Genomic DNA, 21,810 nt, shown 5'->3' on the forward strand with positions numbered 1-21,810 from the left:
GACTCTCAGGTTCTCCAAGACAATTTGCTGAAAGAAACGGCTAACACTCTCAGTGACCCTCAGTAAGTGTATGATATGTACTGAAATAACCTGATGTGGCATTGGTTTTGCTTTTCTTGGTCATTTTATGATATTTTAATACAAATGCCATGTGTGCCTCATGAATAATTTAAGTTTTAGTTTATATGTCGAATATATATGTTAATTATGTTCAAATATGTGATTTTCTGTGATATTCATTTTATTGTTTTTTTTTTGTGCAGGAGTGTGCCAGAGGAGGAGCGAGAGGCTAAGTACATCCGTCTGTTGACCAGCTCTCTGCTGGCCCTGAAGAGACTTTTGAGCGTTTTACCTGAACAGGACAGAGAACTGCTAAACGAGCGGCTGACCCAACTCATCACACAGAGCAAATTCTGGAAGTACAGCAAACACAAGAGCCCACAAGTGAGCTGCATGTTTAGTTTGTGTAGGGTATATCTTAAACAGCTGCGAACGTGACAAGCGACATGTGACGATACATTTTGTTGGTTATTTAGTTTTTATTTATGATAATTTACACTTACATTAAAATCTCACTGGCCCAAACTCTCCCTCAACATAGCTGTATATTAAACAACAAAATATGCTCTGAATGGTTATTAAAACAGATTTTATTCCTGCCATGCCCACGCTTTTGTTTTCATTGAGGACCGAAAAATGAAGAGTGCAATGTTATTAAAATATTGATAGATATACCAAAGAATTTCAACCAATACACTTTGTACTATTTGTTAGCTGTTTTCTTTGATTCACATCAGGAGTTTTAATAGGATTCATAGTTGTCTTTTGTATGTTCTAGGTTCGAGGGGCGTACTTTGAGCTGATTACCTCCATGTGTGAACACACACCCCAGCTGATCCAGGCAGAAGCGGCCCGAGCGTGTTCTGCTGTGCTGTTGTTAATTGACGACACAGACCCGGTGGTTCTGCCCCCTCTGTGGGAGGCGGTCCTCCATATTCTGTCCTGCGTTGATGTGAGACTAATACAATAAAACTATTATATACACTACCATTCAATAATTTGGGGTTAGATATATAAATAAAAAAAAGAAAAATTAAATTTTATTCAGCTTTGATCCATTGATTTGATCACAAAGTGACAGTAAAGACAATAAAAATGTTATTGTAGAATATTTCTATTTCAAATATAAGATGTTATCTTTTGAATTTTCTGTTCATCAAAGAATAAAAAAAAAAAAAAAAAAAAAAAAAAAAAAAAAAAAAAAAAAAAAAAAAAATATATATATATATATATATATATATATATATATATATACAGTACAGTCCAAAAGTTTGGAACCACTAAGATTTTTAATGTTTTTAAAAGAAGTTTCGTCTGCTCACCAAGGCTACATTTATTTAATTAAAAATACAGTAAAAAACAGTAATATTGTGAAATATTATTACAATTTAAAATAACTGTGTACTATTTAAATATATTTGACAAAGTAATTTATTCCTGTGATGCAAAGCTGAATTTTCAGCATCATTACTCCAGTCTTCAGTGTCACATGATCCTTCAGAAATCATTCTAATATGCTGATTTGCTGCTCAATAAACATTTATGATTATTTTCAATGTTGAAAACAGTTGTGTATTTTTTTTTTCAGGATTCCTTGATGAATAGAAAGTTCAAAAGAACAGCATTTATCTGAAATACAAAGCTTCTGTAGCATTATACACTACCTGTTCAAAAGTTTGGGGTCAGTAAGAATTTTTATTTTTATTTTTTTGAAAAGAAATTAAAGAAATGAATACTTTTATTCAGCAAGGATGCATTAAATCAATCAAAAGTGGCAGTAAAGACATTTATAATGTTACAAAAGATTAGATTTCAGATAAACACTGTTCTTTTGAACTTTCTATTCATCAAATAATCCTAAAAAAAATATTGTACACAAATATTTTGTACAATTGTACACATTAAATGTTTCTGGAGCAGCAGATCAGCATATTAGAATGATTTCTGAAGGATCAACAAAATAAGAAGGATCATGAAAATTGCATGTTATTTTTTATTTAGTATTGTCCTGAATAGTATTTCCCATAACAGATGTTTACATTAAGTCCACAAGATAAAAAAAAAATAGCTGAATTTATAAAAATGACCTAGTTCAAAAGTTTAAATATCCTTGATTCTTAATACTGTGTGTGGTTACCTGGACGATCTACGACTGTTTGTTTGTTTTGTGATGATTGTTCACAAGTCACTTGTTTCTTCTGAGAAGTTAAACTGAGCTCTGTTCTGCAGAAAAATTCTCCAAGTCCTGCAGATTCTTCAGTTTTTCACCATCTTTTGCATATTTCAACCCTTTACAGCAGTTGCTGAATGATTTTGAGATCCATCTTTTCACACTGAGGATAATTGAGGGACTCAAACACAACTATTAAAAAAGGTTCAACCATTCATTGATACTCCAGAAGGAAACATGGATGCATTAAGAGCCGGGGGGTGAAAACTTTTGAACAAGAAGATGATGTGCAAGTTTTTCTTATTTTGTTTAAAGATCATACTTTTTTCAGTTAGTACTGCCCTTTGGAAGCAACAGAAGATTATTGAATGTTTACCTGAAGAAAAAAAATCCAATTCCAAAACGTTTTCACCCCCTGGCTCTTAATGCATCGTGTTTCCTTCTGGAGCATCAGTGAATGTTTTTTTTAATAGTTTTTAAAATAGTTTTAATAGTTGTGTTTGAGTCCCTCAGTTGTCCTCAGTGTGAAAAGATGGATCTCAAAATCATTCAGTCACTGCTGGAAAGGGTTAAATTATGCAAAAGATGTTGGAAAATCAAAGATCATGCAGGACCTGAAGGATTTTTCTGAAGAACAAAGCCCAGTTTAACTGCTCAGGACAAACAAGGGACTCATGAACAACCATCACAAAACAAAAAAACAGTAGTGGATCATCCAGGTAACCACACACAGAATTAAGAATCAAGGGTATGTCAAATTTTGAACTGGGTTATATAAATTCAGCTTTTTTTTTTTTTATCTTGTGGACTTTATTTAAACATCTGTTATGTGAAATACTTTATTCAGGACAGTACTAAATAAAAAATAACATGCAATTTGATATTAATAAGAAATGTTTCTTGAGCAGCAAATCAGCATATTAAAATTATTTCTGAAGGATCATGTGACACTAAACACTGGAGTAATGATGCTGGAAATTCAACTTTGCCATCACAGGAATAAATTACATTTTAAAATATATTAAAATAGAAAAGTTATTTTAAATTGTAATAACTTTTCACACTATTACTGTTTTTACTGAACTTTTGATAAAATAAATGCATGGTTGGTGAACGTAAGAGACTTTTAAAAACATTAAAAAATCTTACCAACCCCCAAATTTTGAACGGTAGCGTAAATAAATTATATTTATATAAACATTTATTTTAAATTATAAATAACAAAAATTCTGTGTAATATAACAAAGACAAATCTCACATTTTACAGATCTATCATAAACCCACATTCATTCTAAAATTACTGTGTTAATCTTTTTCATTCTAATAGGAATTTTTTTGCACCTTTATCTGTTGTCTATTGTCTATTGATTCTAATTCACTGTCATCATGTGAACTCTGTGCAGAACTGTTGGACCCATGTCAGTGCCAGGAAAGGCGTGATGCCGAAGCTCTGGGTGCTTCTTAAAGAAGGAGGTCGAGGTCTTGCAACATCTCTGCATCCAAACCTGCTGCCATTTATAAGCAAACTGCCAGCAGAAGTCACACAGCCCGACCTGGAGTTTTCGAGGACATTCCTCACATCTGTCATTCAGGGGTAAAGAATGTCATATTCTTGTTTGTATTGTCATTCATTCATGTACTTGCATTTCAATGGTCTGCTTAAATTACATCGCGTTCCAAATTATTATTATTATTCCACTTATTATTATAAGTGACATATCAGTAAGATTTCAGCAGAATAAACATTCAGATTTTAGTTTTTCTAAGAAAATGTTTGTTTATTTATCCATGTCTTTTTCGATAACTGGTATCAATCTCAGATTCCACATTATTCCACATTATTAAGCAAGTCACAGTTCTCATGCAATATGAGGAGGATGAAAGATCTTTCTGAAGATGAAAACCATGAAATGGTGCAATGTTGTGCAAAAGGCATGAAAACAACTAATATTGTGTGAAACTGAATGGAGATTATCAAATTATCATAAGATTTGTGAGTGATTAGAGCACATCAGAACTCGGTCAGATAAAGGCTTATTAATGAAAGTTCCTGTCAAAAAAATTAATTGTATTAAAAGGGCAGCTATAAAAAAGCCAGTGTTGAGCAGCAAACAGGTATTTGAAGCTTCTGGTGTCTCAAGAAGCTCTCCATGCTGGCTGGCAGTTGTGCGTAAAGATGCATTTCAGCCACTCCAAACCAAAGCTCACAAAAAGAAACATTTACAGTGGGTTTAGAAATACATGAAAACTCATTTTTAAATAGTTTTATTCACTGACGAATGCCGTACTACAATGGATGGTCTAGATGGATGGATTTTTGGATAGTTGGTGAATGGTCACCATTTTCCAACAAGATGTCAGCAGGGAGCTGGTGGGTGATGATTTGGGCTGGAATATTGGGAAGTGAGATGGAAGGTCCCCTTAGGGTCTCTGAGGGTATTAAAATGACTTTTGCAAGATATGTGGAGTTCATAATTGGCCATTTTCAGTTATGGTATAAAAAGGAGGATAGTGCCTTCTGAAATACAATGCACTATGCACTATCCCATGCTGCAAAATAACACCACAGCACTAAAACTGTTTGAAAATGTATTTCTACACCCACTGCAAATGTTTCTCTTTGTGAGGTTTGGTTAATGGTGGCTAAAATGCATCTTTACGCACAACTGCCAGCCTGCATGGAGAGCTTCTTGAGACTCCAGAGACACCAGCAGCTTCAAATACCTGTTTGCTGCTCAACACTGGCTTTTTTTGTAGCTGCCCTTTTAATACAATACATTTTTTGACAGGAACTTTCATTAATAAGCCTTTATCTGACCGAGTTCTGCTGTGCTCTAAATCACTCACAAATCTCATAATAATTTAATAATCTCCATTCAGTTTTTACACAATATTAGTTGTTTTCATGCCTTTTGCACAACATTGGACCATTTCATGCTTTTCATCTTCAGAAAGATCTTTCATCCTCCCCATATTGCATGAGAACTGTGACTTGCTTAATAACGTGGAGCAACCTCAAAGTAGGGTTTCCATAGATCTGGCAAATTATTTTGTTTGAGATTGATACCAGTTACCTAAAAAGACGTGGATTAATAAACAAACAAACATTTTCTTAGAAAAACTAAAATCTGAATGTTCATTCTAGTGAAATCTTACTGATATGTCACTTGCATAATAATTTGAAACGCAGTGTATATATCCTCCTGTGATCCTTAGAATTAAACAGGATGGTTTAGTTTTATGAATTCAGAATGTTTTTAATTCATTATTCCTAGCATTTCCTGCTTCCTGCTTTTTATTATCTTTACGCTCAGTTATTATTTATTCTGCTATGTTTGGTCCAGATTGTCGAGTGAGCGTGCCACCTCCAGTCCCTCAGAGAGTGCAGCCATCATTTTTGCCACGATGGAGTGTCTGCGGTTTATCATGCTGCAGAACGCCGGAGACGAGCAAGAGCAGAGAAGCATCCAGAACATGCTCATCTCAGAACAGGTCTGTGGTTCAAAAGGAAAAGATCTCTCTAAACGTGCTGATATCTTATGCATTGATCTCTTTCTCCACAGCTCCTGCCATTGATTGACAGAGCTCTGGGAAACCCATCGCTGCAGACGGGTCCTCTGTTCCCTCAAGTCTCAGATATGCTCCTTTCCTGGGAAAAGCGGACAGCTGGAAAAGAAACTTCCACCTTTCAAAGACTGCTGTCAGACTTTTGGGAGGGTCTGAGTCGTTTGTGCACAACTTGCGTGGACTGCGAGGAGGCTGAGCGAACCGCCCTTGAGGGCATTGCATCGCTTCTGCAGATTATGCATAACCCGAACATTGCCAGTAAACAGACCAAGAAGAAGAAAACTGTGAAAATTTGCTTCACAGACCAGGAAGAAAGAGGACAAGGGGAGGAACCTCAGAGAGAAACTCCAGCGGTGGAGGAACAAGACCGTCCCTTGAGAAATGGACACCTGCTGGATTTGGTGTGCCAGCTGGCGGACCTCAACATGGCGTACGTGAGCAAACAAGAGTCGGAAAGGCACCTGCGGTTTTTGTCTCAGCTGCTCCGGGTGTTCCCGAACCCTCAGGTGTTCCAGGTGCTGCTGAAGCCAGAGGAAATGATGCCTGAAATGGGGTCAGAGCTCAGGCCACTTGCTGAGAACGCAGCTGTCCACTTCCTCCTGCAGAGAGTGGCTGTATGGTTAAAACAGGACAGCAGAAAGGACACTGACTTCCTGGTGGACATGGTTTTCAGTTCCCTGCAGTGCTGCGGCTCAAGTGATGACAAGACACTGATCCTTAACCACATCAGTGTAAGACACCCACATGGTTGGGGGGATTGGGATGCTACAGGGATACATTAAAGTGATAGCCCACAAGAGGCCACGTTACAGTGTTTTACCACATTTAAGGGGTTTAAGTAACAGCACCAGCATGATAAAACACACTGGTGTTCAGTAAAGAATTATATTTATTACTACTACTACTACTACTAATAATAATGTGAGTTATTAAAAAAATTATAATATGAAATACTGTATAATATAATATAATATAATATAATATAATATAATATAATATAATATAATATAATATAGCATTAGACAATTATACAAAGGGCTTAACTGTATGGCTTTTTTCTGCTTAACTAGACTTTACTAAAAATAAAAAATTATATTTACATTGCTGTTAAAAAAGTTTGGAGTCAGTAAGATTTAAAAAATAAATTAGTACTTTAATTCAGCAAGAAAGTGACAGTTATTTATAATAATATTTTATAATGACAAGATATTTATAATGTTACAAAAGATTTTTATATTCAAAAGATACTTTCTATTCATCAACGAATTTAGACTCTTTTCTATATATTCAAATACAAACTAGTTATTTTAATAATATTTATAACAATATTTATAACAAGCATTAATATGTGCTTTATAAGTACTAATAAACAACCAATATACTAGTAATATGAAAGCTAATAAACAACTAGTTAAAATTCAAAATTGAACCCTAAAATAAAGTGTTACTGATATTTTCTCTTATGTACATACATGTAACACATCAATAATCAATTATTTGTCTCTTCATAACAGAGGGATTTGAATTGGAACGTGACTCTTCAACTTATTGAAAAGGTACTTGTTTTTTTATTAAAAGGGCTTTTCAATTAGGTTACATTTAGCTTTACATTTAACAGTGTTTTTTATTATTAAAAAATATGAACTAAATATTCTCTTGACTTTCATGACACCAGTCATGTGCAGATCCTGTCCGTTTGGAGGTGTGTATTGGCTGGCTGAGGGGTTCTGTGCTAGGGGAGAGGTTGGTGGGTTTGGCTGGAGAACTGTGTGCGATGGGTCTGCTTGGATCCCCTTCTTCATCATCCCAACATGCACATGGCTGGCCTCTCATCAGCCTCGCTCTGTCACAGCAGCACAATAATGGTAAGTCTCTATATCATTACTGCTCAACAACTGGAGTTAAAGACAAAATTTACCTTTACTTTATTTACTAGAAATACTACCAAAAGTTTGGGGTTGGTAATATTTTTTGTAATATTTTTGAAAGCAGTCTCTTAAGCTCACCAAGGCTGCATATATTTGATCAAAAATACATTAAAGCAGAAATATTATGAAATATTATTACAATTTATAATAACTGTTTTCTGTTTTAATATAAATGTAAATAATTTAAATGTAATTTATTCCTGCGATGACTGAATTTTCAGCATCATTACTCCAGTCTTCAGTGTCACATGATTCTTCAGAAATCATGCTAATATGATGATTTGCTGCTTAAGAAAAATGTCTTAATATTATCAATGTTGAAAACAGTTGTGCTGCTTAATATTTTTGTGGAAACTATGATACTTTTTTTCAGGATTCTCTGAATAGGATTCAGTCTTAATTGTTTGAATTCTTTCTTGATAGAAAATTCAAAAGGACAGAATTTTGTAACATTATAAATGTCTTTACTGTCATTTTTGATCAATTTAATGCATCTTTTCTGAATAAAAGTATTAAAAATACTTACTGACCCCAAAGTTTTGAACAGTTATGTATATCTCATTATGGGAGTTAAATTTGTTAAAAATCAAATAAAGCAAATAATACTGTCTCACCCTATTTCTCTCTCTGCAGAGCCTCTTATTGGTAAGGTGTATGTCGAGCAGATCATTGACAAGCTTCACGCCACCCTGTCAGAAGCAAAGGGCATGTCTGACGCCGGAAACACAGAGCCGCTGGTCACTTTCATCTCTGATGTGGCTGCCACCTTCTTTTCTTCGGTTAAGGGCTGCCTGCTGCTGGCGTCTGCAGAGGAACTGCTTATGACTGTTTTCCAGCTTTGTGCACAAGACCAAACCATCACTCACCTCTCAGGTGAAGAGAACTCCTCTCTACGGAAAGTGTTTAATTCTAGTTTGTGTGAAAAACCAGCTTTAACAGTTTCTGAATATTTGAATTAATTCTAAATACCTTTAAATATGACACAATGTTGTGTGCGTACTTCTATTAAATGCATGCGTGGTGTTTTCTGGCAGATGCTCTTCTCCTGAAGCTTCAGCACGCCTACACTGCTGGCATTCAATCACTCATCGCTCACCTGGGTGCAGGGGTCACAAAGGGCACCCTCCTCCACAACATTGCTCTCTGGGTTAAAAGTCAGCTGCTCACCACTCCACTGACTGTCAAAAGGTTTGGCCTTCTCTAACCATCTTTAGATGAATGTGCTTTTGCCAAAAGCTGTTACTTTTTTGTTTTTTAAAAAGTTTGGCTGAATAAATTGTAGCAGCTTGTCTAAATCTCTTCTCTTATTGATGTCAGTCTGCAGGTTCTGGTGCAGGCTGTAGAAAGTCTGGCTCAGACCATCGCCTCGGCCCAGAAGACCACCTGTCTCCTGTCTCAGTTTATCTGCTGTCTTACTCCTTCTGAAGAGGAGTGGAGCCGCATTAGACGGGCCCTTCCCCCTCAGGTCCTCAGCTAATCACAAATGGAATTCACACTTTTTAAGAGGAAATAATTGAAGTATAGAAGTATAGGAAGTATAGACTTCATACATACTATTTTGTCATTGTTTTTAAGTAACTTTCTTTGTGCATTTCTGCAGTGGGTGAGATACCCTCTGCTGTGTGGTCATCTCAGAGTCACAGGTGAAAACCTCAGCATGGATGTGTGGAAGCTCAGGCCGTCTAACCGGCTTCCCGCACACCTGTGTGTAATTGCATTACTGGGCAGAATCATCCTCACTGCATCTTCACCTGATGACCAGCAGGTGGAGGCAGACTTCTCCGAAACTCCTGATCTCAAAAACATAGGTGAGACTCATTTTTTCATCTAGCTATTAGTAGCATTGATTTTGTATAATAAAAGTGTATATATATATTTTAAAATGCAATATATTCCTGCAATGGCAAAGTTGAATTTTCAGCTTCAATTCTCCAGTTTTCAGTGTCACATGATCCTTCAGAAGTCATTCTAATATGCTGATTTGATGCGTCCCCCTTGCTGAATAAAAGTCTTTCTTTCTTTCTTTCTTTCTTTCTTTCTTTCTTTCTTTCTTTCTTTCTTTCTTGTAAACAATTAATTTATAAAATAATAAAAACATTTTTGGACACAAGAATTCATGTAAGCAGTTACGTTTCTTTTCCTTTTTTTTTTTTTGGTAATTTTTACAAATATTTGTTCTTATGTAGTTTCAGAGATTATCTATGGACTTCAGTGGTGTGCAGAAATGGAGCTCTCACCCCTCATGGTGTCTGAATATCATAAACTGCTGCATTCCTGGAGTTTAGAGCAAAGAATCCACAACAACAGCTTGATCAAAACCACTCTTATAGACACGCTTTTCACAAGGTTAACTCATTCATTTTTTTTTTTTTTCCAGAAATGTGAATTTTCATTAGTAATGGCCTAGATTTTGTATAAATATGTTTAATTTGTTTTTAATAAGCATAATTTATAGACCCTTCTTTTTAATCACAGGTCACAAGAAGAGGGCTCTCTCTGGTCACTATCTCTGGCAAGATATATGCAGAACAACAAAATGGACCCAAGTGACATCAAGGGCTTATATGGCAATGTAGAAAGGTAGGATTTTTTTTTTTTTTTTTTGAAGTCCTTATGGTCACCAAGGCTGCATTTATTTGATCAAAAATACAATAAAACAGTAGTAATATTGTGAAGTATTATTATAATATAAAATAACTGTTTTATATTTGAATATATTTTAAAACGTAATTTATTCCTGTGATGCAAAACTTAATTTTCACCATTATTTCTCTAGTCTTCAGTGTCACATGATCCTTTAGAAATCATTTTAATGTGCTGAGTTTGTGCTCAAGAAACATTTCTTATTATTATCAATGTTGAGAGTTGTGCTGATTAATATTTTTGTGCAAACCGTGATACATTTTTTCAGGTTTCTTTGAATAGAAAGTTCAAAAGAACAGCATTTATTTGAAATAGAAATCGTTTCAACATTATAAATGTCTTTACTGTTACTTTTAGTCAATTTAATGCATCCTTGGTGAATAAAAGTACTAATTTCTTTAAAAAAAAAAATTTGTAGTGTATGTAACTGTAATAGCTGATTTAAAACTCATTGCACTGGCCTCTGAGATAATTCTAGTAGTTTCTCTAGGCTGCTGCAGCAGCAGCAGTAATCTGTTAAACAGCATATGCTGATGTAAGAAATGTGTGAATGTGACCCAGAGGAACCTCAGTCAGTCAGCTTATACAGATACACATGATTACAGCTGGCTATCAGCACAGTATTTTGGTGAGAAATGTCAGCCTAACCAGTGAGGTGGTTGTGACGTTCCTGCTAATTCTGTGGCTTGTTTGTGTGTGTCAGTTTCTTTCCCCTCTCAGAACACAGTGTGAATACGGTGCAGGCGCTGTGTCCATTTCTAGACAGTGAAGAGAGAGAATCCCTCGTCGCCTTGTGTGTTGCAGAGCTGCTTAACTGGCAGGACAGAGAGCAGGACTGCATCGATAGTGAGATTCAAATCATATCCATACAGCACATGATGAGTCACATAGGCAGAGCAACACCAATCTCACTCACTTAACTTATGTGAAAGAATAATGTTGTGTGTGTAGGTGTCCGAGGCTGTCTGGCCGTGCTGCTCTGCTGTCTACAGGCCGACACGGCTGTGGAGGATGAGATCTTGCTGGCTGTCATAGCCACGATAGCTGAATGGAGGAACAGTAGAGAGGAGTGGTTCCTCTTCAACAGGTGAATCCATGCTTCTGCTATGTGTATCTCTGTAATGAGGAAGACTGCAGTGGCATGTCGTATTTATTATGTCAGAGCTGTGGCCGTGATGCTCGTGGGTGATGCGGGATTCAAGACTCGGTCCCTTTCTGCTCTTCTTTCCACATCTTTTTATTTGCCCACTCTATTTAATCCTTCCAGTAGAAGAAAAAATTGCACAGTAGAGTAATAATAAAAATATATATCTTTAAAGGGGTCATGACATGGATTTGGATGTTCCTTGAATTCCACTTATAATGTTAATGTATAAAAGGTAATTTTTGCACAAAAAAAGCAGATATATATGCAGCTTGTGGTGCAATGATGTAAAACAATTTGTCGATGTCTTGCTCAGGAGGTAGGCATATGCAAATGTATTTGCCCATGTGACGTCACAGGTCACCCAATATCAAAACAAGCTGTTTTTGGAACTTGATTAAATAAATGCGTTTAAATACATTTTAAGTTATGAAACTTGCTGAAAGTTTTAATGGTTCAAATATCTTTTATATGTCAAAATCTTTAAAATAAAGAATATAAAATATTAAATTAATCATATATATATATATATATATATATATATATATATATATATATATATATATATATATATATATATATATATATATATATATATATATATATATATATATATATATATATGTGTGTGTGTGTTAATTATATTAATAATATGTAATAAAAAAGCTATCATAATTTTAGATTATCAAAAATGTGAAGCAACTTGAAATAATGCATAAAAATGAAACAGAATGCTTTCAAAAGAATAACATTTAATGCTGAAAAACTGAAAAATCAACAAAAACTTTACTATATCTTTCAAATAAAGAATGCAAAATATAAAATTAATAATGCGTAATAATAAAAAATAATAGCTCTCATCAAAAATGTGAAGCACCTTGAAATACATAACAAAATATAAACATTTGGCTTAGAATGCTTTTATAAGAAGAAGAAGAAGAAAAAAAAACAGACAAATCAACAAAAGCTATTTCCTATCCCCTCTTTTCTATACCTTAATATAAAATTAATAATAAAGTATACAATAAATGCCAAAAAACAACAAAAATGATTAAAGTTCATTGTTTTTACAGTATTATTTTATATCCATTCACTTAAATAACGCAAGGCCTAATAATCTCCCTCTCCTTTCTTTGTGTCCATTTGCAGTGACCTTGGAAAGGTTCCTGCTGCAGGGCTGTCATTGGCAGTAGAAATGATGCGCTTCCTGTGCTGGATGGTGGATCATTCTCCCACAGTCTTGGGAAACACTCATTGGGATCTCCTGCTCTGCTCAATGCTGGCATGGCTTGAGGTGTTATTTCTCTTTCCATCTTCATTCACTGTTTATATGCAGTAGACAGAGTGACACACTATCTGTCCCTTCCAGATATTTCTACCCCAGTGCACAATCAAATCTGCATTTTAAACAGATCTTATTTTAACACCAGGTGTAAATGAGATCTGAGATGCTTTACACATATGGCTGATCCAATAAATAATCATGCCTACTCTGAGAACCGTGCTGCATACAGACAACAATCTAAGCAAATGTCGTTTGTGTCTTTTTTGCAGACCGCCAGTGAGAACAGCACTGTATTCTGGAATCCTTGGGTACAGCTGTTTGTGTGTGCAAACTGTGAGCTGATTGTGAGGCTGAGTGAGTTTTTCACATCACCCCCTGCTGGTGTGGAGCAACTTCTTCCAGACTTGACCTCAGAGTGGAAGGAGTTCTTTTTGGAGGGAATTCACAACCTTCTGCTCCCACTGCTTATTAAGATTCCCAGTGAGTCACCTTAACAAGAACATTCATGTGTGGTTTGTGGTTTAATTATTATTTTTTTTTTATATGTTTATGCTACCATTTAAAAGTTTATAAAAACATTTATATTGTGAAGTATTATTATAATTTAATTTGACTTATATAATTTAATTTAACTGTTTTATATATTAAGTGTCTTCATTGTCACATGATGCCTAAAAAATTGGTCTAATATGCTGATTTTATGCTTCAAAAACATTTTTTATTATTATTATCAATGTTGAAAACTGATATTTTCAGCACTGATAATAATAATAATAGAACATATTTTTGTGGAAACTGATATATTATATGAAAAATCTTACCAAACTTTTGAATTGTAGTGTAAATTTAAGTGTTTCAAAAACCATGACTCTGGGGGGAAAAAAAACAAACAGAAAAAGATGCAGTTTTTCCATTTAACCGTCCAAACTGTCTAACAGCTAAAGCACAGCACAGCACAGCAACTTTAGTTTATGGTCCAATTCTCAGTATTAACTAGTTGCTTAATAGCATGCATATTACTAGGATTTTGGCCGTTTATTAGTACTTATAAAGCACATATTAATGCCTTATTCTGCATGACTTTATTCTACATCCCTTAATTCTACCCAATACCTAAACTTTACAACTACCGTACTAACTATTAATAAGTGGTAATTTGGAGTTTGAGGCAGAAGTCATAGTTAATAGTTAGTTAATAGTATCCTGTTAAATTTACAGTAAGAAAAACTGTTATTGCTACCATATAAAAAATATGGTGACTATCTTTCCATTATTACAGGTTGGCATATTGGTGCCTGTATATTTTACAGCCTATAACTGTATATTTCATTAAATGATAAAATATGAACATACCACTCTACTTGAACTATCATAATCTGGTTTTTACCTTCAAATGTACTGATAGCAATACAGGTGGAACAATAGAAAGCCACATGATGAATCGCAAGTGGTCTTTCCATAAAACATGGTGGTAACACTTTTACAATAAGGTTTCATTTGTTAACATTATTTAACTACATTAGTTACCATGAATTAACAATCAACAATATTTCTACAGCATTTATTCATCTTAGTTAATGTAAATCTCAACATACAGTTTTAGGATCAAAATTTGTATATGTTACCATTAGTTAATGGACTGTGAACGAACATAAACATTTTTATTTACTAACATTATTAGCATGCATATTGCTAGGATATTAGCTGTTCATTAGTAATTATAAAGCACATATTAATGCCTGATTCTGCATGACTATATTTTATATCCCCTAATCCTACCCAATACCTAATCTTAACCACCTTACTAACTGTGAATAAGCAGTAATAAGGAGTTTATTGAAGCAAAAGTCATACTTAATAGTTAGTTAATAGTGAGAACTGGACCCTAATCTAAAGTGTGACCGGCAGTAAATATAACCTAAATAACACAAAACACCCTAATTCTGGGAATGTCCTTTTACTTCTTTTTTTTTAACATAAATTGTATGTTTATTCATAGTTTTTACTTGCAAAAACTATAAATTTGACAGTATTTTACAGAAAATGACATATAATGTTATAATAAACCATTTACAGTTTTTCACCATACAGTATATGGTTAGGTAACCTACAGTTAAACAATTAAGATTTTTATTCTGTAGAATTTTTAGTTTATTCTTATATAAAAATTGCAAGCATTTTATACAGTGTAATTAAAACCCATTTTCACTTTTGATATATAATGGACATATGATGCCTTTTGGTTAACAGACTCCTTGAAATGTCACACTTTTGTCTCAGCGGACTTTACAGAGCCAGATGACCCTTTGTTCCCCCTGCCGGTGTTGAGGGCGGTGGGGGAGGCTCTTACCTACATCCCTGTGGAGCTGCTCACACAGAATAAACTCCCACCTCGGTTTGTAGCTGACCAGAGGAGCAGTTTGCCGGAGCCCCTCCAGACCCTGCTGAATACCCTCTCGCCCCTGCTGCTCTTCAAAGCCCGCCCGTTACAGCTCGCTGTCTACCACATCCTGCACAAGTACAGACTCTATTACCTTCTTTAACTCTTTCCTTACTCCAGCTCCACAATACAGACATTTAAATGTGTCATATAATGGAAGACTTACTGTTTTAAGTTCAACATAATATGTAGATATACCCTTTTACATGATCAGCTACCATGAGCACATTAACATATGTCCAAAGTCTTGAAGGTACAGTAGCAAAAACAACCTGGGTCGGTGAGAGGGCATGTTAAACTAAATTACAACTGTTTGTGGTGTAAGAAAACTTGTTTAACATTGTAATTGAACTTTAGGGGGGAAAAAAATAAAATGCTAAGTGCAGAACACCGCATTAAGGAGTCAGCATGTGTCTTACCACCTAGACATTATCTTTGTTTTCTACCTGTTCTGCAGCGTCTGCAGAAACACTATAATGGACTTTCCTGTAAGTTGCTTTGGTGGGAAAGTGTCTGTCGAGAACATAATTGTAAATGTAATTGAAATGAATACTCCAAGGGACGGATAGTTTTTTGCTTAGCCTTAAGGTCATATTGTACGTAAGAAGTTTAATCCACAATGCGTTCCGCTTTGGCTTTAATTAAATATGCTTCATTGAGAGCACAAGCCTCTGGGAGAGAAACAGTTTTACATTCCACGGGGTTAGCTGAGATCTTCTCTGTGCTGTTGCTGTAATGCTATGTCCATTACAAGCCTTTGAATGAGCCTCAGCGATGACGTCAAGTCGTCTCAGGAGAAATGTGAGTGATGTGTTCGTGTCTTACAGGGTGATGCCTTTGTTGCCAGAAAGTGACAGCGAGAGTGCCAGCGCTAAATCTGAGGATGAAGATGGAGAGGAACCATGCTTGTAAGACACAAAAAGATGCACTTACACACACACACATACACACATTGGATTTTCATGTTTCATGGGGACTTTCCATAGACATCATTTTTATACTGTACAAACTGTATATTCTGTCCCCTAACCATCATAGAAAACTTTGCATTTTTGCATTTTCAAAAAATATCATTCCATATGATTTATAAGCTGTTTTCCTCATGGGGACCAAAAAATGTTCCCACAAGGACAAGGATTTTGGATATTTGCCATCTTTGTGGCAGACATTTTGTCCCCATATATATATATATATATATATATATATATATATTTGTTTATTTATTTATTATTTAATTATTGTATTAACTAAATTGTAAAATATATAAAATAATGCAATAAACATTATCTAAATAACACAACACCCTAATGTACATTAATGATAACAATTATAAAATATTTATGTAAAGTTATTTATATAAACCAGCTATCTGGGAATGTCCTTTTACTGTTTTTCACTGTAAATTTGTTTTATATAATTATTATTTATTTTATTTTTTTATTTATTGCATTATGTAATAATTTATTTATCCAATTTGTCTATCTGTCCTCTATCCTTTCAGTGTTTTTTTTCTGTAAATATGTTTTTATATAATATTTTTTTAATTATTTGTTATTTATTGTCTTATGTAATTATTAATTTATCCAATCTGTCCCTCCATCCCCAAATTTTATGGTTGGACGTGTCCAGCATCTAGGAGACTTACTGTGTGCACTTCCTGCAGGTCTCCTCCGGCAGCGTTGATGAGCATCCTTTCTGCCACAGAAGAGCTACTGGAGAATATTCTAGGTGGTGTGCAAGTGGGCGAGTTTGCAGTGGTACAGGCCCTCAGTATGGAGCACTGCTGCATTCTGGGATATCTTCTGTCCTGGAAACTCCTATTTACCTTCTTCAAGGCTTCTTCATCTCATGTGAGTAAATTATCAGTCATAATGCTCTGGAAAGCTGTCAGTCATTGCCTCATCCTTTCTGATACACTTCTAACAGAGACATTCTTAAATGGTCTGTCAGACGTCCATTTCATTGTGACCGAAATATCGAGTCATAATGTCACAGCTTTCATCTCCCCAGCCCTTTCTGATCCTGAGTAAATGTGAAGAAAGGCCACAGTACTTATTTGTAATGCAAGCAAGATAACACATCTTATGCGTAGCGAAAACGGCTATCTTTGTGTTTCAGCTGCGAGCTCAGTACTCTCTGCACTTGAAAAAGACTCGTTCTCTTCATAAACTTCTGCTCCACCTGTTCCGTCTGATGCCAGAGAACCCATCAGTGCCCGGACAACTAGCTGAACCCTCAAGCAAAGAACCTAAAACCTTCTTCACTGAGAGTTTGTCTCTCTCCCCCCAGAGTATGTTGTAGATCATTAATAACTGTGGTTCTCACTACCAAACTACTCATCATTTGACATCCAATGATTTATAATGCGTATGCATTTCTCTCATATCTGAGATCATCTCACTAATTGTGTGTGTTTTAGAAACTGAAGGTCTGCAGTTTGAGGTTCCCCATCTGGCGTGCTCCGTGTACTATGGTGCGCTGAAGGACTTGCCTGCAATGGTGCGTCTGTGGTGGAACAGCCAAGAGAAACGCGTCTTCAGCACGGTGGATAAATTCACCAGCAAGTACGTCAGCGGCGTTTTGTCTGCGCAGGAGATTGCCTCTGTGCAGTCCAGCACCCAGACTTTTGAGAACATGATGGTGAGCCAGGGTGGAAAGTTTAGTTTATGTGCTCTGTGCTTTTTTTGCATTGTGATTTGATGTGTTTTGACTCACAGGTGAAAGCGCGTTCTGCCACGCGGGAGGTGATTGCAACTTACTCTGTCGACGATATCTTCATAGAGCTGGTGATTCAGCTGCCTCAGAATTATCCCCTTGGGTCTATCTCAGTGGAAAGTGGGCGGAGAGTGGGTGTGTCCGTTCAGCAGTGGCGCAATTGGATGCTTCAGCTCAGCACGTACCTCACACACCAGGTACAGGATGTATAAATGTTCTCTGGCTAAACCTTTTAAAATGTAATAACATTTAGTTTAATAAAAAATAAACATTTAAAGACTACCATTGGAAAGTTTGGGGTCAGTAAGATTTTCTTTTGCATTTATTTTATCAAAAATGCAGTGAAATAGCAATATTGTGAAATATTATTACAATTTAAAAGAACTGCTTTCTCTTTTAATATATTTAAAAAATGTAATTTATTCCTGTGATGCAAAGCTGAATTTTCAGCATCATTACTCCAGTCTTCAGTGTCACATGATCCTTCAGAAATCCATTTAATATGCTGATTTGCTGCTCAAAAAACATTATTATCAATGTTGAAAACAGTTATGCTGCTTAATATTTTTATGGAAACTGTAGAGCATTTATTTGAAAGAAATATGCAATTTAAATTTAAATTCAATTTTTGATCAATTTCCTGCATCCTTGCTGAATAAATATTATTAATTCTTAAAAAATCGTAATGACACCAAACATTTGAACATGGTATATAAAAGAAAATAAATCAAGATTATTAATATTATTTCAGAATATTGTCTTTCATGCAAAATTACACTTTCGGTTTCCTAATTTTACAATTTGATTCTGAAAATCTTGTTTAAAAAAAACTGCCACTAAAACACTGTCATACTACAAAGCAGTGCTGTAACAGAGAAGCTAAAATTGTTAAAAGTATTTGGACAACTAAGACACTTTTTTTTTTTTTGTTGTTGTTGTTGTTGAAAATTTGTCTAGAAGTGTCCAAATACTTTTTAAAGCCACTGTAAATGTTGCCTCATCTTTTTAGGTTGTAATTGGCCCAATTGAACTGGTTTATTAGAGTAACAGTAATACCCTGAGTGATTTTTTGCTTAATATATGAATAATAACTAAAAATGCCCAAACTAATTTAGATGATGTGTTGTGTTTGGTAGAATGGCAGTATTTTGGAGGGTCTGTCACTGTGGAAGAACAATGTTGACAAGCGTTTTGAGGGGGTGGAGGACTGTATGATCTGCTTCTCTGTCATTCATGGATCCAATTACTCGCTGCCAAAGAAAGCTTGCCGTACCTGCAAAAAGAAGTTCCACTCTGCCTGTCTGGTGAGTGCTGCATACACCATCTCTTGCTCTTCTATTATAGTTATTTTTAGATGAATGTTTTTATAAACACTGACCCCTGGTTTCACAGACAAGGCTTAAGCCTAGTCTCAGACTAAAATACATGTTTGAGCTGTTTTTATCTGAAAACAACTCAAATCTTATGTCAGAGTCATTGTTTTGTCTCAAGAAGCACACCAGTAATGTTTTTTTTCTAAGGCATGTTTATAAAAGCTAATTAAATGTCCTAATTGAACTAAAGCCTAATCCTGGTAATCCTTTACGAATAAACAAATTTACATCAGTATCTATAATATCTGTAGGTTAAAGTCAACATGAAACCTATTTTACTTCTGTAATCTGATGTATTTCTGAATCACAAAGGAAATTCAGAAAGTAAATAGTCGCAATTTTGTTCTTAAAAATGTTTAAAAAAATAGATTATTGGTAGTGTGACTGCATCCCTTTCATATCAGAGGTTTAAAACCCTAATAGGTCACCAGTGCGCTTGAAATTGAATCAGTTCAACACCGCAGTGAAGTTCTCAATCTGTCTCTATTTATTACTCCATTTCTGCGGATATTTCAGAATCAGCAAAATGTGCAGCCTTGAATGTTCTCGAGCGCTTCTCCTTCCTCACTGACCGGTTGTTTCCATTTTCTTTCATTCCACAGTATAAATGGTTCACATCTAGCAACAAATCCACGTGTCCTCTGTGCAGAGAGATGTTCTTCTAAGCTCTGTCTCCATGGACACAAATAATAGGTGAATGACGTCCTTGGCGAACAGCTGACTCAGAAAGAAATGTTCTTTTCATTTGTTTGTACATATGATTTTTGCAGTGCTGCAAAATACTGTGGCCTTTTAGTTTTTGACTCTGAAGACGCACCCAACAACATCCATCACAAACAACGAAGTGAATGAACAAACAGTTGGAATTCCAGAAAACAAAGTGCCGGACTGAATTGAAGACAGTTGGATAGGACAATAAAGGATGAACAAACGCATTCAGGGCCTTAAAGGAAAAGTTCACTCAAAAATTGACATTTTGTCATTATTTACTCATCCTCCTGTCATTAGATAGATCATCTGGTGAAACCAAACTGTCCATAGCTTCTACTAATGTGGAAAACAGTGTATTTTGCTCTGGTAAATGTGGGACCATATGGATGAGTTGTTTATAATTAATGGACAGAGTTTTATCTTATAATCTTAGCTTAATTATATTTTGTGTAATGACACATAATGCTGTATGCTGCAGAAATTTCTGTTTACTTTGATCTTTAGTTGACACAATCTGTGGTCCTGAAATACAGATGTTTATCATACCTTCAACCTTACTGTTAATCGTACGTCATTTTACGTAATCTGCTTCTGTCAGTCACTCTGTCACATTATCTGTGCGTTTCTCTGTTCTCAGAGTCATGGTAAATTACCTATTGAAGCTTTGGGGTTAGCTGCAGTTTGCATTTATGCAGGGAAGTCATGCATTGAAGAATCATTTCAGAGGCAAAAAAGGTTGATGATCAAAGCACTTTAAATCCATCTGTTGCTCAGCTATTAATATTTAATAGAGGTTCCCAACGAAGAGCTACATGTATTGCATGATGCAGAACACTGCTTGAAACAAATATGAACAAAACCATGTGTCTCCTCTGGCCATGTTTAAATTTTAACTCGTTCATGTTATTGAAGCTTCTGTAAGTATATGATAAGCAGGACAGGAAATGCCTTTGATCTTCAATCCCATATGGTTGTGGATTTCCTCAACACAACCAGTGTGACCAAGCGGTTTATACATTTTGTCAAACCACCACATGACTTTTTACTGGCATATTTTGCATTGCAGATTAGGAGTTTTGTTATAACAGTCTTACAACTGTGTAATTGCATTGCAATAATCAATATGTGCATATATACATATATAGATTAATGTAATTACAGTGTTATATATGTATGTGTGTATATCCATGTACAGAATAATAACACAAGTATTCCCATGTATGTCTCAAATGCAAAGCCTGCACTATAGCTGCTATCAGTCATCCTCATTTTGTATTGTTGCCTGCATCTGTTGCCCTATAAGCCGTGACTGAGGCTTTTCTCCTGAGAGAGGATGGAGCAGAGGTCCCCCAAAACCAGAAAGAAAAGATCATTTTCTGTTGCATGAGGAAGAAGCTAATGCTTCTGGGTGCAGAGACGAAGGATTTAGAGCTCTCAGGGAGATTTAGCTGCCTTATCTATGATAAAAATCAATAGCGGTAAAGACTACAATGAGCACTGGGGAGACGGGATTGTCGGAAGGCTCAGGATATATTACGCGAGGAAACACATACGTTTTTGTCCCTCTTTTGTGGTAATAGGACTGCTTTAATGGTTAACAACGTGTCAGAGAAAAGTCGGTGGGAAAAAAGACTGGAATGAGAAGAAGACGAGAAAAGGTCAACATTCTAGAATTTGCGGAGAAAGTTTCGCAGAGTTCACACATATAATGAGCAGTCACAACAACCTCTCCTGATTTCCTCTCGCAAAAGCCTTTTATTGGATTTATTAGGCC

At 35.4% G+C, this 21,810-nt stretch overlaps 1 protein-coding gene across 1 annotated transcript in view; it reads left to right on the forward strand.

Moving 5' to 3' along the window:
- ltn1 (listerin E3 ubiquitin protein ligase 1) overlaps nucleotides 1-20,588 on the forward strand; it is a 27,316-nt gene extending 6,728 nt beyond the window's left edge. Inside the window, exons 5-30 of the mRNA XM_048178437.1 lie at nucleotides 10-62; nucleotides 264-444; nucleotides 839-1,012; nucleotides 3,634-3,824; nucleotides 5,575-5,722; nucleotides 5,794-6,528; nucleotides 7,312-7,353; nucleotides 7,473-7,662; nucleotides 8,359-8,598; nucleotides 8,760-8,913; nucleotides 9,043-9,190; nucleotides 9,326-9,533; nucleotides 9,912-10,071; nucleotides 10,201-10,305; nucleotides 11,072-11,214; nucleotides 11,320-11,455; nucleotides 12,662-12,806; nucleotides 13,067-13,277; nucleotides 15,078-15,315; nucleotides 16,065-16,145; nucleotides 16,901-17,087; nucleotides 17,356-17,527; nucleotides 17,657-17,877; nucleotides 17,955-18,149; nucleotides 19,089-19,256; nucleotides 19,928-20,588. Of these exons, the coding sequence (XP_048034394.1) occupies nucleotides 10-62; nucleotides 264-444; nucleotides 839-1,012; nucleotides 3,634-3,824; nucleotides 5,575-5,722; nucleotides 5,794-6,528; nucleotides 7,312-7,353; nucleotides 7,473-7,662; nucleotides 8,359-8,598; nucleotides 8,760-8,913; nucleotides 9,043-9,190; nucleotides 9,326-9,533; nucleotides 9,912-10,071; nucleotides 10,201-10,305; nucleotides 11,072-11,214; nucleotides 11,320-11,455; nucleotides 12,662-12,806; nucleotides 13,067-13,277; nucleotides 15,078-15,315; nucleotides 16,065-16,145; nucleotides 16,901-17,087; nucleotides 17,356-17,527; nucleotides 17,657-17,877; nucleotides 17,955-18,149; nucleotides 19,089-19,256; nucleotides 19,928-19,990 (4,689 nt within the window). The 3' untranslated portion in view covers nucleotides 19,991-20,588. The remainder of the gene's footprint in view (nucleotides 1-9; nucleotides 63-263; nucleotides 445-838; nucleotides 1,013-3,633; nucleotides 3,825-5,574; nucleotides 5,723-5,793; nucleotides 6,529-7,311; nucleotides 7,354-7,472; nucleotides 7,663-8,358; nucleotides 8,599-8,759; nucleotides 8,914-9,042; nucleotides 9,191-9,325; nucleotides 9,534-9,911; nucleotides 10,072-10,200; nucleotides 10,306-11,071; nucleotides 11,215-11,319; nucleotides 11,456-12,661; nucleotides 12,807-13,066; nucleotides 13,278-15,077; nucleotides 15,316-16,064; nucleotides 16,146-16,900; nucleotides 17,088-17,355; nucleotides 17,528-17,656; nucleotides 17,878-17,954; nucleotides 18,150-19,088; nucleotides 19,257-19,927) is intronic.
- Nucleotides 20,589-21,810: the final 1,222 nt, after the last annotated feature.

Source organism: Megalobrama amblycephala, linkage group LG2, assembly GCF_018812025.1.
Source record: "Megalobrama amblycephala isolate DHTTF-2021 linkage group LG2, ASM1881202v1, whole genome shotgun sequence".
NCBI lineage: Eukaryota > Metazoa > Chordata > Actinopteri > Cypriniformes > Xenocyprididae > Megalobrama > Megalobrama amblycephala.